Raw genomic sequence first — 18,135 nt, forward strand, 5'->3', positions numbered from 1 at the left:
AGTCATTGTCTAATTATTATGTGTCATTTTATTACTGTCCTTTTATAAAAAGAATGTCCAATGACACTACATGCCCGCCAATGATCTGTATTTAAAATGACTAACAGTTTGTTCAGACACAGACCCATTACAGACTTAACCTTAAGATCATATCAAATTAATTTTTACATTCTTATCCCCATCCGTTCCAGCCAATTAGGTGGTTTATATTTTTTATGTATTTTTACAAAGTTCTTTGGAATCTGTAATAAAAATACGTAAAAATAAAATATAAGAGTCCAACTCAACCCAATATTTTCAATTTATTATAGGTGGATGAGAATCTATCAATTAACTTGATCTGGCCTTACCCTAACCGTTGGCTTGGTCTTTAGTATTGACTTTTTATTACAAAAGACAAAGTCAATGAGTCTTGACTTATTACGACCGAAGCATCAACTTTGCATCAAACAGTCCACATCATAAGCTATCTATGTACAAAGCTGCTTGATGATATCATAACTCTTATATCAAAAACTTAAACCTGAAACTTAACCTGGTTTTTTAACATTGAAATTCTATTAAGAAAGACAAAGTCAACGTGTACCTTAACCTTGCAAGGACAGACGCATAGACAGAAGAACTATACGCCCAGTTTGCCTTGCAGACATAGCTATATAGTTCAAAGAAAACATAAGACACTATTTTCACCAACAAGATTGTGTATGGCCTTTGTTTCTACTGCCGATTTTATTCAATTTTAATGGCATATACATTGCCCAGTAATAATATTATAATGTTTTATGTCCAATACCATTTTAATTCTTTCAACTTTACTTATCACAAGATTAAAATGTACTATCTCCAAACTTGAAATATGAAATTGCCGAAATAATATATACATTATCAGATTTCTGAAAAGGACAATTTAATCAGATGTGTTGGAACTAGTATTACGCATACTTTTTGCATAGCTCTTGTTTTATATGACTGGATATCAGACTGTCCAACTTTAAATGCCATTTTCTCAGTTTTAGAAAAAGGGGACATAAAACATTATAATATTCACACGACGAAGTGGCATGCTTGACAAAAAGCATGCAATTATATTTAGTCATCATTATAATGTAGATCAACGTCTGAAACATTAACAACATATTGACTTACATCTCCAAAATGAACAAGATCTTGGAGTAGTAGAACATGACATTTTCTAACATCTTTGGACTTTGAGAAAATGCCAATTATAAGACTAGCTCCTCCCTCTTTTAACAGACACTCTCTACATTGATTTGCTATTGGTCTACCCATATTGATGACAGGTTTAGGACTAGATGAAGGTTTTGATTCTATTTTGATTGGTTCTTTTGATTTCATATCTGTAAAATAAAATACAAATAGATCTGATTCAGAAATATAAAATATTAACATATAAAAAGTACAAAATGAAAAAATGTAGAGAAGGGAATTTTCCATCATTTATTAAAAATAATTCAAACTTTATTTCAACTGAAAAACAGAACTTAAAAGTACTGTATTGTTGTTTTTTAGATAGATAGATAGATCTTTATTCTCATTAACTAAATAACATAGTTACAGAGATGATAATATATAAACTATATATCAGTGAAAGTCTGTCCTCCTGGTTAAATTACATTTATTTATGTATATTTCACACATGCAAAATATGTTGTATTGTATATAGACAACATTAAGTTTGAACTAAATCATGTGTCTTATTGATTATATCAAATGAGAAGATATAATTTAGAACATATATGTAACTAAAACAGAGTTTATCAAACTTTTTGTTTGTTTTAAAAATTTATGACTGTAAAATAATAACTACTTTTTGTTCAAGAAGTCAAATATAAATTTAAATGTTCTAGTAAAAAAGTAATGATATTGAAAGTGTTTTGTGTAATTATAATCTCACTGGTAAAATCTTTTCTCATGACATTAAAGTGGAATTATACTCTTATAGCATTGATAAAATTGAGAAAGGAAATGGTGAATATGTCAAAGCGACAACCACCCGACCATAGAGCAAACAACAGCCGAAGGCAACCAATGGGTCTTCAATGTAGCGAGAATTCCCGCACCCGTAGGTGTCCCTCAGCTGGCCCCTAAAATATGCATAATAGTACAGTGATAATGGACGTCATACTAAACTCCGAATTATACACAAGAAACTAAAATTTAAAATCATACAAGACTAACAAAGGCCAGAGGCTCCTGACTTGGGACAGGCGCAAAATTGCGGCGGGGTTAAACATGTTTATGAGATCTCAACCCTCCCCCTATACCTCTAGCCAATGTAGAAAAGTAAAACAATAACAATACGCACATTAAAATTCAGTTCAAGAGAAGTGTTGATAGTATGCTACAATTCATCACCTTGACTGTGGTTTTCTATAGCAGTGTTTAAATATCTGAACAGTTTGGTTTGATAAAACAAATTGCAACTTGGTCAGAACTTTGAAGCCCATTAGGTATAGAACAACACTAATAGTCAAGTCACAGTAAAACTGACAAAAATATTGCTTTTTTTTAAAATCGTTAATGTTTGTTTTGAACCTAAGTTTGTAAACTGGGCAACATATATTTAACAGAACTTTATGATATGTACTAGGAGATTCTTACACAAATTGAGCCTATCAACAGCCTCTATGTCTGTGATATGGGTCTCCTCTACCTTAACCTCCTCCTCCTCCTTGACCATTGCTACCTCAGCAAAATCTGGTCCTAAAGCCCCTTTGATTAGATTAGCTATCTCTGGTGACATGTAATGAAAAGCTACCTTCATTTTATGTTCTGCCTCATTGGCCCCAACAGCAGATTGAGGCCTAACAATAAAAAAAAAAATAAAAAAAATATTAAAAAGATCAATAAAAATATTTTACCATTAGTGATCGGGAAATATCTGAGAAATTAAGTTGTACTACAGAAAAAAATCTGCTGTATTCTATTTACTTCCTAGTATTTCAAGAATGTTTAGTACACTGTGGATTAACTTCGTATACATACTATTACAAATCCTATCGAACAGGTATTTTGTTGTTTTCTTATAAAGGTAATAAATATACAGAAACAAAAATGTATTTTTTCTTATTACATGTATTTCAAAAATTGTGAGAGGATATGTATCGCAAAAAATACTCTAATTTAAAAATTTTATCCCATTATTTATATGCATCATTTCCTGAAATTATAATAACTTATCATGCATTTGTGTTCCTTTATCGCAATAATAATAAATGTACTGGTACACAAAATTTCTGAATATGCAGTAATCTAAACATTCAGCATTTATGGTATATTTTCTTACGCATGATTTTCTTGTGAAACAATGAACAGCTGCATACTTGGGAAATACTGTTTGAACACTGTTTTGAACTTGTCAATTTCCCTGATTTTGTTATAGAAAACAGTTTAACACACTAGATCTAGAACAACTGTTGTATCAGTCAATAAGACATTTAAGAAACTAACCTTTTTACAGCCTAGAACAGTAGAAAAGACTATAGACATTTCAGTGCTTACCTTGTCCTTAGCTTTGGAGGTGATGGTGAAGGAGAGGATGACATCTGTTGATATACTTTTTCTTCCAATGGCTGGATACAGCACCGTAAAATCTGGCAGGATAAAGCCTGTAAAAGATACATCGAAAATTAACTTTATAAGTGCTTAATTACCAACCAATTATACAATATGTTATAGATTTGTTCAAAAGGGTCAATATTAAATAAGTCACTTACACAACGTTAATTTTTGGCACTTATTACATGTAAGTATTATCAGATTTGATATATAATTTTCACTACTGTCTTGTTAATGATTTAAACAATTAGCACCTATTCATTTTCTATAATCAATGCATCATGACAATTTCTTGAAAAATGTTGAATGGCTGATGCAATTCTAACCCATTTCCTGCACTGTTGACCTACCTGGAGATCATTCTGTGAACACTGTAAGAATGCCCCTACTATTCTAATGGTATCAGATTCATACAGACATTTCCTTATAAGTCTTCTCTCTGTGGCTGCTTCTTTCTTCAGCAGCTCTGTATGAAAATGGCCAACATCTGATTTATTAGGACAACTCTCAGGAGGAATAGAGGCTCTGTAAATAATACAGCATAAATAACATTATCATTTAGTGCTACCCTCCTGTAGTGACATCATTTTGTACATATTTTTGTTGTTGTATTTTCTAAGAATACAAGATAGATGAGTACACATGCTGAGCTATATCATTAAAACATTGGTGGACAATAGCCTATAGTGTAGGTTGAAATGTGTTTTATTCAAGTGAATCTTTGACAATGAAAAAAAATGTTATTCTACACACATACAGAAGGTTATATTCTATATATTATATAATACAAAAAATGATCTTAATAATTCTGATTACAGTTTATGAGTTATCAAAAATAGATTCACATTAATTTATGTTTACATCTGTATATAGCAGTCAGGGGACTTACTGAAATAGGTGATTTTTAAATCACTTATTTGAGTAGCAAAATCGTGGTTTTGTCACAAATTGGAATTTTGTATTTTTTTCCAAATTTTAAACACATAGGTTTAAATAATATCTTTTAATTAGTAAAATTAAAAAAAAAAAACTTTTTGCTTCTTTTAAGTAGAAAGGTTTCTGCCTTTGATGCTATCATTTAGCTGAAAATTCTATTTTAGTTGAAAAAATGCTATAATAATGGCTTTACATAATGAACTGATACTTTCTTAAAAGATTTTTCCCAGCAGTGGGAGTATTTTTCCTGTGAAGTTCAAGGTTTCATCTTTCAGATTATGTAATAAAATTCTAATGTTCGCGATAAAAATCTCACTGTTCGGGGGGTGTTGAAATTAGTAAGGATTATTAAAAGAATGATACTTAAAGAAGTGATTTTTGGGAAGGAAATTGAGGTCTGATACTTAAACAAGTGATTTTTATGTCATTATCCTAGATTCAGTACAAGGTCATCACCTGAAATGACCTGGTCATCCTAGACAACACAGATGTTGGTTCTGATAAGTTTAGAAACATAATTAGTCCCTGGATCATTAGTATTCTATATTTAAAGCTACAGTAAAATTAAATCACTTCTTCTAGTGATTAATTTGTACTACTTAAATAGGTGATTATTAAAGAAAGACAACTCTAATTTCCAACCTTTATGGAAATAATGTTACTTAAATCAGTGATTTAGAAAATCACTTATTTAAGTAAGTCCCCTGACTGTATAGTAACCTGCTAATACCAAGGTTTTTGAATAACTTCTAACCTTATATGTTATTCATATAAGAATTATCCTACATACAAGTTTTTGAATAACTAACTACCTGTCGAAATTACCTGTCGAATGGGTTAATAAAATGAGGATCCTCTATCACCAAGATTTTTGCCTAACTAATTACCTGTCTAATGTGTATTTAAAATAAGAATTCTCTTTTACAAATGTTTTTAAATAAATGATTACCTGTCTAATATGTTAGAAGGCAAGGATTTTCCATCACCAAGGTTTTTGAATAACTAATTACCTGTCTATTGTGTTAGTGAGATAAGGATTGTCCTTCACCCAGGACTGTCTTGTCACATCTTTAACAGGTGATAATGATCTGTGATGATGGGCACTAGATGGCCTTGTTAACTTCTTTGGTAATGGAGGTCGTCCTAGGGATGAATCTGACCTTGTGGAACGACCTTGACTAGTCATGTGATGTGGGGATTTATTTTTCTTTGGCGTCAAATCTGGAAAGTCTTTACAAGAACACAATGAAATGCACAGCAACAACTCTAACAGTGATTTAATCAGATCTAACTCTTCCGAATCTACTATGCATGACAAATCAACCAAACCTTTTTTGTCAACCATCTTGCTTATGGCTTCCTGATTGTCTGAATGTTCAATACAAACAGTTCCCTTGTTGTCTTTGCATTGTTTAGCTATATGAAGAACATTAATTAATTTATCACTGAATGTTCCGAGCAGACGGACAATTGTTGTTCCGGCAGTATCCCAAACTCTCTGTGCAAGACTTCTGTTTAATTTAGATAATTTTAGCCTGGAAAGGAAGTATATAAATTTACAGAATATTTCTATAATGTTATAAATTATAGGACTTAAGGGGGCTTGCAGGCCTAAATCTAATTTTTTATATAATATAGGATTCTGCTATATTTTTCTATAAATGAGCTTTATACTCTTATACTTAATAGAAAAATGAAATAAAAAAATGGGGTCACCGTTCATTTACGCTCACAATCTGACTTCGAAGGAATCATACATTTTTGTTAATGTCCATTTTTTCTGTTGAACTAATAGGAGAAATAGCTGTAATATCGAAATAAAAAGAACTAAATTACAGAAATCGCTTAAATTTTACAATTATTTAGTTTATGTACAGCTTATTTGAAAACAACAATAACAAATATAGGTCACAGATGAATTAAAAAAGATGTTTCAATTTTAATGCCAAAAAAAAAGGCGTTTTTTGCATCAAAGGGAGATAATTTGGAGCTTTTTCAATGATATCCATATTTTAAAAGTGACCTGTGGCCAACATGAATTGATTTTTTGGAATGATTTTTGTACCATATAATAAGGTAACAACTACTAAAGTTAATAAATAAAATTTGTAATGAAAAATAAATGTTTAATTTTTGTCTGAAAATCTTATACTCGCTTCTTACAAGGCTATTCAGAGTGTTCATGCAAGACTTAAATTGTCAAAATAGAAGTTAAAACAGAAAAATATTTTTGTAAATAAGTCAGTTATGTTTTCAATTATAGAAATTAAACAAGATGTATACATTTACCAACAGTGCTTTCTTCCAGAATTTTGTGAATTCTTAAAAGGGCCATTAGATCTTGATACATCTAATACATGTATCATATAAAAAGTGATTTAACACGAGAAGAAAACGATACGTACAGTGACCTATAATTTTTAATGTCTGTGTTATTTATTCTCTTGTGAAGAGTTGTCTCATTAGTAATCATACCACACCTTCTTTTTTCATATATGAATAGATTTTGGATACATAAATATCTACATGCATATTACTTTTAAAATCTATGTTTGTGGAAAATTGCTCTGATTTGAATTACATTAAATAAAAATTCCTATACCTCTGCTTGTCAGAGTCAGTGAAGTTTTTGAGATCTAAGTTGCTAACATCTTGTTTGTTCTTCCCGCTAGGCCATAGACAAACATTCTGGAGAAACAGAACACATCTGGTAAGGGAGACAACTCTGACAGGACACATGTCTATACAAGGTTTATATCCAACTGTTGTTACTTTGCCAGATTTATCAGTTTCAGCTAAACCTGAATAGATAGATGAAAGAAATATTGTTATCTTTGTTCATTTACTTTCTTTAAACTATATTATCCTTTCAAGTTAACTTCTTCAAAGAGGATACAGGGGTTCAATTTAATGATTTCAGATGATATACCTTAAAATAATATGCTCTTTTCCAATGATCCTAAAATAATTTCTGTGCAATTTCATAATACATAGTTGCCTTTTCATAACACAATGCCAAACCAGATAAAAATAAGAATATCTAACTGAATGAATAAATTTTAACTAAGAGTTGAAAACAAACTGAGCATTGAACTATTATTCAAACTGAATCAGTCAAGAAAATAATATATAGTTAAGTTCGAATTTACTGTTGAATTTCATAGGTACAGTATAGTTTATCTCCTAACTTACTTTCTTTGATAATAAGGTGTCCTACAATCTTTATAAGACGATGTAGACCTTTCCATAATACACTGTCCTTCTCAACATGTCTACCTCTAGTGGGAGTATTCACCCTATTCCCAAGAGAACTACTTCTTCCCATCAACTGTGTATAGCTGTTTTGGTCTGTTGGATTAAGGTAACTTGCTGTCTGAACCATAAATTCTTTACACAATCCAAGTCTTCTTGACTTTGTCAGATGACACAATGTTTGAAGGGCCTCTCTTTTCACTTTTCTGAAATAAAGAGAAGACATTAAATTCTCAACTTGTTACATATTGTTTTGATTGGTCTAGTTATCTGAAGTCTAATTCAATGTTTTCAATTTTTTTTTTACTGTAAATTCAGAAATTATTGCATGCATTTATTATTACGACTTTGTCATTTTAGACTTAAAATGTAATTTTAACTTTTGGATATTGAGAAAAATCCTGTATTATTCATATACAAAATTTCAAAATGCGAGTTTAAATTATTTAGATTATAACCCTGTTGCATATTTTACAATAATAAAAACATGGCACTAATTTCTGAATTGACAGTATTAATTACAGAACATTCTCTTCACTAATCTTACTTTCATCTTTTCAGCTGACATTCTATTCAAAATCTGACATCACTGCAACTAACTGAATAAATGCATTGCTTTTATTAATATTTGTATACCTGCATTTTGATTCCTTTATACAGCAGACAATATAAGGGACAGCATGGGTATTGTCTATTACAGATGGGATACCAGATTCTGTGTCTGTTAATCCACTTAAAAGTTTCAATGCCTGTACTTGGGTTCCACTAAAATAAGAAAATTTTCAGTAAAAAGTTCTCTTCATTGTGTGTAAATCATAAAAACCTACAAGATTATTTTTTTTAAACATTCTTTACTTTAACATTCTTAATATCAATTTCTGGACCCTCTCCCCATATCTACCTACCAGTGGTTTATAAAATTTTAGTTAGATAAGGACAGTAGAAGTCAAATTCACATGGCCTTTCATGATCAGGTTGACACTTGAATATTACAATTATGGCTTCTAATATTTCATAGAAAGGGGAATGTGACTCACAATCATATTCAAAAGTTGATTATTGAAACAGAAATTTTACATAAGATTTTTACTTTTACGCTTAAAGAGCTCATATTATGTTCTTTGATAGAGCATACATGTTTTCCAAAACTTATTTTCTTTGCTTTTCATGCATAATGTCCTCCTGGACTATGAATAAAAAAGACAGATTTCGAACTAGAATAAAAACAAGGATAAAGGTGACATTTGATCTTTTATATGAAAAATGTGATTACAGAGAGATTAATTTACAAAAGTGCCAGTCTTTGTAAGAATTATTCAATTAAGCCGAATTTTAAAAAACCTGAAACCAAACCATTATATTTTAAAGCTACTCTTTTGTTTCTGCTTGTCTTGTAATTTGAGATATTTGGTTAGAATGATAGCAAATTACAGAGTTAGCTCTCCTAACTGGCAGTTTCTTGTGCATATCAGCCAAATTGTATTGTTAAATACCAGAAAAGGAAAAGGAAAGTCACATTCATACACTATTCTATGTTTCAACCTTAAATCTATGTAAACTTGATTGGGTTTTTGTTTTTTGTTTTCACCACTGCCACAGGCAAATTGGCTAATTGCAATAATAGTGAGATAACCAAAATGTAAAAATAGATTTTTTTCCACCACCAACTTAAACTGCTACCATGAATGTCTGAAAGATCTGATGCATACATTAATTTTTATTTTATAAGTGCAAAAAGTTGCCTGCAGACACAATCTTATGGCAACACAGCTAGTATTACATGTATTACGGTATGTGCTCTGATTGGAATGACAAAATCACCTTTTCTTTGAAAAAATTTAAAGGACCATAACAAAGTTCATTTTGAGATAACTCTGCCAACTCACAAACACACTGAATACCGTCTGAAGTGAAAGTCCATTTTACAAATCAATAAATAGATAAAATAACAATAATTATAATGCTTATTGTTTTATGCATGAAAAATGTATGCCAATATAAAATCTTTCATGGAAACTTACTCTAGTATTGCCCATGTATCAGAGTTCTTACTTGAGATTTAAAGAAAGAAATAAGACAACGCGTGACCGAACGACGCATGGATTAAACGAGTGCGCAGCACGAGTTAAATCCATAGCGGCGTTTGGTCACAAGTTGTCTTATTTTTTATATTCAAATACGGCGATTAGTTATTCTTTTTATTACATTGGCAAATGGCTTTTTTTTATGAAATTAATGTAGAAAATGTAAGGAACTATATCTTTTTCCTACGCATTGACAATTTGTTTTGATCCGACGTAATCGACGTCTTGACAACGCCTATTGTTGTATGACGTCAGAGAGTGAAATAACCACGTTTATTTCACATGTGAAATTATCGGTTTTTATCTAACTGGGAAATCAATGTAATTCATTGCAACCAATGTAATAAATAATACTTAACATAATTGGCATTTCGATTAATTATTTTTTTTATTTCCAATACAAAAATAAGGCTGTCAACAGAACCATTTGAATGTTTGTTTTTCATCTTTATATAAGTTATCCTTATACATGTATATACATCATTATAGAAAATAAATAATATATAGTTACTTAGTACACTAAGTATATACATGATATACATTAGTCAGTACTAGTTTCAGAATATGCATAATGAATAATACATTCAAACATGCTTACAACATTAATCACTTATTCCACATGCAAATAATATTTACCCAAGGAGAATATTGTCATGCAGTTAGATTAAATACAATTCCTTTGTGAAAATGATATACCAAAAATACATACTATCGATGGTCATATAATGTTTTCACCTAAATATAAAACAAGCTTCATTTAGTAATGAGCAATGCTATGTATATTTACTGTTATACTGATTTATGAAGGCAATAGTTTGTGTAACTATTAAGAAATAGGTCCAATCACATTTTTTTCTATTAAAGAAATCTTCCATGATAACAAAACTTAAAAGAAGAGGGTATAACAATTTCACTAAAGCTTTCCCATCCTCCTATAAACAGTTTGTTTCTAATTAAAACAGGCATGAAAAATATGAATAAAGCATAGTTAAAGTTGATATTTTAATTTTTGGTGTCCAAGTCTTATAATGATTGATAACTAATGAAAAAATAAAGACACCTTTTCAATAGAAATAAAATAATGGAACACAATAATTTTGCATTTTTCAAGCCTTCAAAACTCTTCATAAATGTGTCAATTCAAAAACATTTTTCGGCAGAAAATTAAATCTCAAAAAGAGATTTATGTTAACCTTACCATGGTCCATCTCTAATCATACTGACAGTGGAAGGTACAATACCACTATCTATGACATCAGGTGGTAGGATATCTGTATGCAATAACATGCCAGTCAAAATCTCAGTAAATACTTCCTAAAACAAATCAAACATGAAAACATTACAGATTTTGTTATTTTATAGGCATATATCATAGTATACTAATTAAAAACATTTTTTTTCCATAGCCATTATATTAATGTATTTAAATGTGACTTTTTAACCCTACATTATACCAAAAGTTACTCTGTTGATAAAAATATTCAAATCAAAAGGTAGCTTAATCGAAGTTCTTTTTAAATTTCAATTGACCACAACATTCAAACTTTTTATTTACAACACAGACAGACAAATTTATTTTAAATACAAGGATCAAATAAACACATCATATTTCAAATAAATGACAACAGTCTGATTCTTCAGATTTGCTCACAGTTACTTTACATTATAAATTTGTTTGATTTTTCCTTCATCTTTATCAGACATGCATCTGAATACTTTTGATGAAAAACTGTATTCCTAATGACTATATATCCATCAGCTATTAGAAACTGAATTCTTCGACTCATAATTTGTTGATCATGTACCTATGAAAAGAGACAACCAAGTATTTAAACAGCCATAAATTTTCAAACACTAGCAGATGATAATTTCTTACCCTTAGTTTACCGCTGCAGTCTTTGATACTGGAAACAGCAGGAATGATCTGTGTCTGCGTAATCTCTATGAACTCTGCGTACTTAACCAACTCACGGAATACACAACAAATACTGTATTTGAACTCTAAGGTGACACTATCATTGGACAGATTGGTTAACAACAATGGTAGAAACTTACAGGAAACTGGCTCTATCCATTTATTTTTCAGTCCATCCTGTGATACAATCTAATAAAAAGATTATGAAAAAAGTAGTTTACAAGGTAATAAAATTTTTATTGTGTTATTTTTCTCTTTTGAATTGTTTTAAAATTTGAAAGGTCTGGATCTTTTGTGGTTTGCTATATGGTGTTTGGTTATTGCTCATTTTTGAAGGCCGTACAGTGACCTATCAATGCTAAATTCTATGTACTAGGTCTTCAGTGGATACTTCTCTCATTGGCAATCATACTTTTTGTTACAACATATTCTGTAATAGGCTTACACTTGGTAAAGTTGATAAACATGTGGACATCATATATAAGTATATTTACAAAGATGCAACAGTGAAGCTTAAATCTGCCTTTTTTAGTTTTTCTAAGGAAATCTGAGGCCTCTGTATTTTAGTTTAAACAATATCTATTCAGTTAAATCAACATTAAACGATATTATACAAATGAAATAATTAAGGATTCAGAAACAAGCAATTTGCTTTTACAAATCTGTCACCTTATTTTAATGTGATCAATGTTGTGAATGACAACCGTCATGATGGATGTTGATCAAGAAATGCCTTAATCATTTTAAGCTATGCATATTTAAGATATTGCTTTCTAACGTAATACATCCATCAGTATTTCCTGCAACCAAAATTCTTGTTCATTGGAATTTTCAGAGAGGGCTGTACATTTTTTTACCCATTTTTATATTTTTTATTGTGCCCTTTATTTTTTGTACTCACTGCCTGTATTAACTGTATAGCTAGAGAGAACACTGGGCTCTGTGGGACTGTCAACACTGTTATAACAAAGTCCAATATTCCTAGGTCTAACAAGATATCAGCATTGGTCGGTACAGCACTTAATTTGGTGAAAAACTTCAAAGACATCTCTCGCATTGCTGTGTTACTGTGCTTCAGGAAATTCCAAATCTAGATTTAAAATTTAAGGTAAATTAATCAAAGGAATGCAAGTATTACTCTCAAACAACTCCATCTAACATTTATCTTATCTGAATATTGAATCTAACCTCAGCATATTGCATTAACTGAGTAGTGGAACTATCACTTTTAGAATACTCATCAATCTGCAAATACTGTAAACCAGCTTATTTTTGCTGATATTTTACTTTGCATTTTACCTTTTCTAGAACACTTTGCGGCTATTTGATTTCACGATTTTCTGATTTTCTTAATGAAGTTTAATAAGGAATGATACAAGTTTTATATATTCGTGACGATTTATATTCACGTTATTTTTCTACTTGCTAAAGTCGCAAAAGTAAATCGTTTGCGAAAAATAAGTTGTTTTACAGTACTCTGAAACAAGGACCTACCATTAATCTTATCTGAGGATATCAATATTGCTTAAACTTGTGGTAATACTTCTGATTATATATCTCGAATAAAAAGGAGACCATACAAGACTATCTATGTTTTTGAATCAAGCATCTTGCTAGAACATGTTTGAAAAGCATGAAAAGAAAGGCTATTCTTAGTACATGAGTATCAAATCACCTTTGTAACTAATACCTTGACTCACAGTAGAATTGAGTTCATATCAATATTTTAACATAGATGATATAATAGTTCATCTTTTTCATCGAATCACTAATGAAGTTTCAAAGGGATATCACACCTATAATATTCATCAAACTATTTTAGCTATTAATAACTTGTCGGTTTGTTACTGGTTCTTTACAAACATAACTATCCAGAAAGGTATTTAGTGTTTTACAGGCAGTTTTTGATGACAGATGACTTGTTCCCTGTTCTTACCTCCATAACTTGTTCGTTTGTTACTGGTTCTTTACAAACATTACTATCCAGAAAGGTATTTAGTGTTTTACAGGCAGTTTTTGATGGCAGATGACTTTGTTCCCTGTTCTTACCTCCATAACTTGCTCCTTTGTTACTGGTTCTTTACAAACATAACTATCCATAACAGTATTGAGAGCTTTACAGGCAGTTTTTGATGGCAGACGACTTGGTAGTACATTTAGCATCTTTATCAGCATCAGTACATTAGTATCTAAAGTAAAGATTTTTCAATCTTATGTAAAACAGTCTTTCCCTAAATAATAAGCATGTAAACATTCTTGAAGATCCTTTTTTCATGTTTTTACAGATTATGACATAATCTCAAGGAGCAAATATATAAGACTTACATCCATGATATTACCTTTTACATGCATATTTAAAATTTTCATATATAACTACAATGTATAACTTCTATTATAAGTCTGATGTGTTTTATTGCTAATTTCGCATAACAATCTGGTAAACCATGTCTTTTTGATATACTGTGGATTCTTTGATTTTTGTAGATTTTCCTGAATATTTTATAGCAATACAGACTTATACATTATACGTGCACTTGCATAAGGTTAATTTCTATCCGACACAGCTCAAATATAATTGTGTGATGCAATTTGATAATTTGTTACCTTCATCATCTGAGTCTGAATCAGTGAAGTGATTACTGGAATACAAATCTTGCTGCTTCTTTGTAAGAGTATGTTTGATTAAACATTCACAGTTAATGTTGACCAGTGGTGTTGGAGTGACCGAGCCATTATCTTGTAATCTTCCCAAAATGTTCTCTCCATTTTCATAATCTGGATCTGGACTGCTTAAATAAAACATCACATTTCAAACTTGAGAGTTTATTGTAAATTGTTATAAATATATCATCAATGAAAATGACATATTTTCACTGGCAATGATTAGATATGATTGTTTAAACTTTAATAAATCTATATTTTTTCCAAGTTTATAATGCTAAATTTTAGTGATTGAGATTATTATGTCAAATCTGATTATTAACTTTTTACAACTATTACATGTTTCAAAAAATAAATCTTACAAGTACATGTATACAAAATTTCATAATTAAGCACTTCTTAATAATTGTGGATTATAGGGATTAAGGTAAACTTGTGAAATTGTTTTTATCACCTTATTTTAAAGATTGAACAATAAGAAGCTTGATTATCATTCAAAGAAGAAAGTAACAGCACTTGTAAGTAGATAAATCATTTCATATTGTTTGTAAAATATAAAATTTTATTTTCTTGGATAATATTAAATCTTTTCCAACAAAAGTGTTTTAAAATGTTGACAAATGATTGCTGAAAAGTCATTTAAGGGACTGTAGTAAAATTAAAGAATAGCCCTCCTCTTTTTAGAGAAATGTATTTTGATTTGTTAGGTAGCTTATAATATAAAATGAGTGATTGTATTGATAGGGTAGTTTGAGATGATTTAGAAGAAACAAGAATGTGTCCATAGTACACGGATGCCTTACTCGCACTATCATTTTCCATGTTCAGTGGACCGTGAAATTGGGGTCAAAATTTTAATTATGCATTTAAATTAGAAAGATCATATCATAGGAAACATGTGTACTAAGTTTCAAGTTGATTGGACTTCAACTTCATCAAAACTACCTTGACCAAAAACTTTAACCTGAACTTTGCACTATCATTTTCTATGTTCAGTGGACCCTGAAATTGGGGTCAAAACTTTAATTTGGCATTAAATTAGAAAGATCATATCATAGTGAACATGTGTACTATGTTTCAAGTTGATTGGACTTCAACTTCATCAAAAACTACCTTGACCAAAAACTTTAACCTGAACTTCGCACTATCATTTTCTATGTTCAGTGGACCCTGAAATTGGGGTCAAAACTTTAATTTGGCATTAAATTAGAAAGATTATATCATGGAAAACATGTGTACTAACTTTCAAGTTGATTGGACTTCAACTTCATCAAACAAAAACTACATTGACCAAAAACTTTAACCTGAAAGGGAACGGACGGACTGACTGACGAACGGACGGACAATGGAGGCACAGACCAGTAAACATAATGCCCATAAATGGGGCATAAAAAGAGATAAATATCGAAATATTTGGTTTTACTATAAACTATTTTATCCTTTTTCTAATAATAACACGAATAAATGAGAAATTCACATGACAAAAAAACTTTTCATTTTTTTATGCAGTTGTACATGCTGAACCATGAAAATGAGGTTAAAGACAATAGACATATATATATAAATCTGACGGTAATGAAGCTTTCCGCTCTTCTACCCTTTGAAATATAAATCTTTATACAAATATAATTAGTTGACACTGCGGTCTGCTAATGGACTGTAATCCTTATGTTACATGTACACAAAAAATAATTAGTATACTATAGAGACTGAATTCCTGAATTACGGTATACAATTTTATCAGAAATTACAAGGTTCAAGTTCTCATAAACATGATGAATGTGATATCTAGCTGGTCTGCAGTTGTCTAACAAACAAAAAAACAACACCAGAATGATTTACAGAAAATTAATACATAATTTTTATATAAAAAAAGTCTAAATTGAAAACATGCAGAAATACATGTATTTGTATCCAATATATATACTGGAATGTGTGAACTTATTTTTTTAAACATGCACGGCCTTTATTTGTTAATACCTTCCATAAGTACTGATAGGTGTATTTGTTCTCTGAGGAGGCATGATGTCACCAACAACCTTCAGACTTGCTGTCCTTGTACTCTCAGGTAAACATTCACCTGGCCTCCATACCATGCCATAATCCATTGTTCCTCAAATTAATTGTTTTGTCTGAAAATACATTATCATATGTATAATATGTATAACATGTATAATTAATGTGACTTTAAATATCTTTTATTTTTTAGTTGTTTGCATTTGGTGTCTAACACATTGAAGTACATGTAAACTCAGCATTTTCTTCTTCAAAATATTTTTACAGGTAAACATGTTGATTAGGCCAATGTAGGTCTGGCCCATGCACATTGTTACGGCCCCAACTCAACTCGATAAGCCCCATAATCATAAAGTAATGTCAATTAATGGACAACCTTTATCATCATGATCATGACAACTTTATCATTATATATACAAAATATACAATGAAAGTTCAATCACTTATTTTTTTGTAACATATACATATAAATGAGAATTAATAGGGTGCAAATCACAGGCAGTTATTTATATGGATAGTCGACCTTCCTATGGATAGAAACAAGTGCCTGTGGTGCAAATCTATTGTTTGTAAACATAGCCATGAAATGACAGCATTTATGACCATATGTTTTTATTGTTGCATATAATTTTAATTAAAATTACATATGTATTTTGATTAATCCTAATTTTAAAGATGAGGTGGGTATGAATAAATAGAAATATTGGTCAATGGGAGATTTTTACCACTTGAGGCATTTCAACGAAAAGGGAAGCAACCCAATGGAAATAGCTGAGTAACTAATGTAAACTATCACTTGAATACACGATTAACTACATTTAAGGGATTTTATTTTAATAGAGAACTATCTTATATATCCATATAAGACTTCTATCTATTTACCCAGTATCGAGGGAACAGCTGTTTCAATACATTTACCTGACAAGGTATCTTAGTTCATTTTTTAAGGAGGTGCACATTCTAATTGTAAGTCAGTTTTGGTACAACCCTGTAATATCCGGAACTTTTTAAGTTGGTTGTGGACGCACATGTATGTTTGAACGCTGTTTTGTATTTCAATTTAGACCCGTATATAGTTCAAACCTGATTTAATGTAAAGTAACAAGCCTATGAAAACTTTTAAAGGCTATCAACTATAAAAAAAATTAAATATGGTTCTTTGGAAAAAATGTTTCATTTTCTATAAATATAATTAATGAAACTGTAGTTCTTAATTGTCCGTTTTTCAATAAAAACGTATTTTCTTGTCCCAGCCACTTTAAAAAAAAAAGTGTTTGATCTTTGCAAGTAATTTTTTGTGCAGTCAGTACATTGAATTAGATTTAACATTTTTAAGCAAAGAAACAGTTTATTTTTAGAGGGATTGATAAGATATTGACTCCTGAATGGTCCAAAACAACCAAAATGGCATGTCCCTAGACCGCATGTTCAACATTCAATACTCAAAAATATGGTAAAAAAATGAAGAAATAAATGTTATTTTTACTTTACATAAGTTCTTTAATAATTCAAAAGTATGTCCAGAGCCAACATATTTTAATAAACAGCTTTCAATATAGGATTTTTAATTTCAGAAGGTGTGTCCCTCACAAAATGTCCACTACGAAACGAAGTCATTAAAATTTGCCAATAAACAGTTTTATAAAATCAATGTAATTTTTGTTTACAAGAGATATAAACATTAGGGTCTTA

At 30.3% G+C, this 18,135-nt stretch overlaps 1 protein-coding gene across 1 annotated transcript in view; it reads right to left on the reverse strand.

Annotated features, from left to right (window-relative positions):
- The window catches only part of LOC139490492 (uncharacterized), a 28,956-nt gene extending 11,545 nt beyond the window's left edge, over positions 1 to 17,411 (reverse strand). Inside the window, exons 1-15 of the mRNA XM_071277268.1 lie at positions 17,326 to 17,411; positions 16,408 to 16,559; positions 14,371 to 14,555; positions 13,816 to 13,955; positions 12,668 to 12,856; positions 11,728 to 11,955; positions 11,050 to 11,165; positions 8,404 to 8,532; positions 7,708 to 7,973; positions 7,118 to 7,316; positions 5,526 to 6,050; positions 3,930 to 4,104; positions 3,523 to 3,629; positions 2,623 to 2,825; positions 1,147 to 1,358 (exon numbers count right to left, since the gene is read on the reverse strand). Of these exons, the coding sequence (XP_071133369.1) occupies positions 1,147 to 1,358; positions 2,623 to 2,825; positions 3,523 to 3,629; positions 3,930 to 4,104; positions 5,526 to 6,050; positions 7,118 to 7,316; positions 7,708 to 7,973; positions 8,404 to 8,532; positions 11,050 to 11,165; positions 11,728 to 11,955; positions 12,668 to 12,856; positions 13,816 to 13,955; positions 14,371 to 14,555; positions 16,408 to 16,535 (2,802 nt within the window). The 5' untranslated portion in view covers positions 16,536 to 16,559; positions 17,326 to 17,411. The remainder of the gene's footprint in view (positions 1 to 1,146; positions 1,359 to 2,622; positions 2,826 to 3,522; positions 3,630 to 3,929; positions 4,105 to 5,525; positions 6,051 to 7,117; positions 7,317 to 7,707; positions 7,974 to 8,403; positions 8,533 to 11,049; positions 11,166 to 11,727; positions 11,956 to 12,667; positions 12,857 to 13,815; positions 13,956 to 14,370; positions 14,556 to 16,407; positions 16,560 to 17,325) is intronic.
- Positions 17,412 to 18,135: the final 724 nt, after the last annotated feature.

The sequence above is a fragment of the Mytilus edulis genome, chromosome 10 (genome assembly GCF_963676685.1).
Source record: "Mytilus edulis chromosome 10, xbMytEdul2.2, whole genome shotgun sequence".
NCBI classification, from domain to species: domain Eukaryota; kingdom Metazoa; phylum Mollusca; class Bivalvia; order Mytilida; family Mytilidae; genus Mytilus; species Mytilus edulis.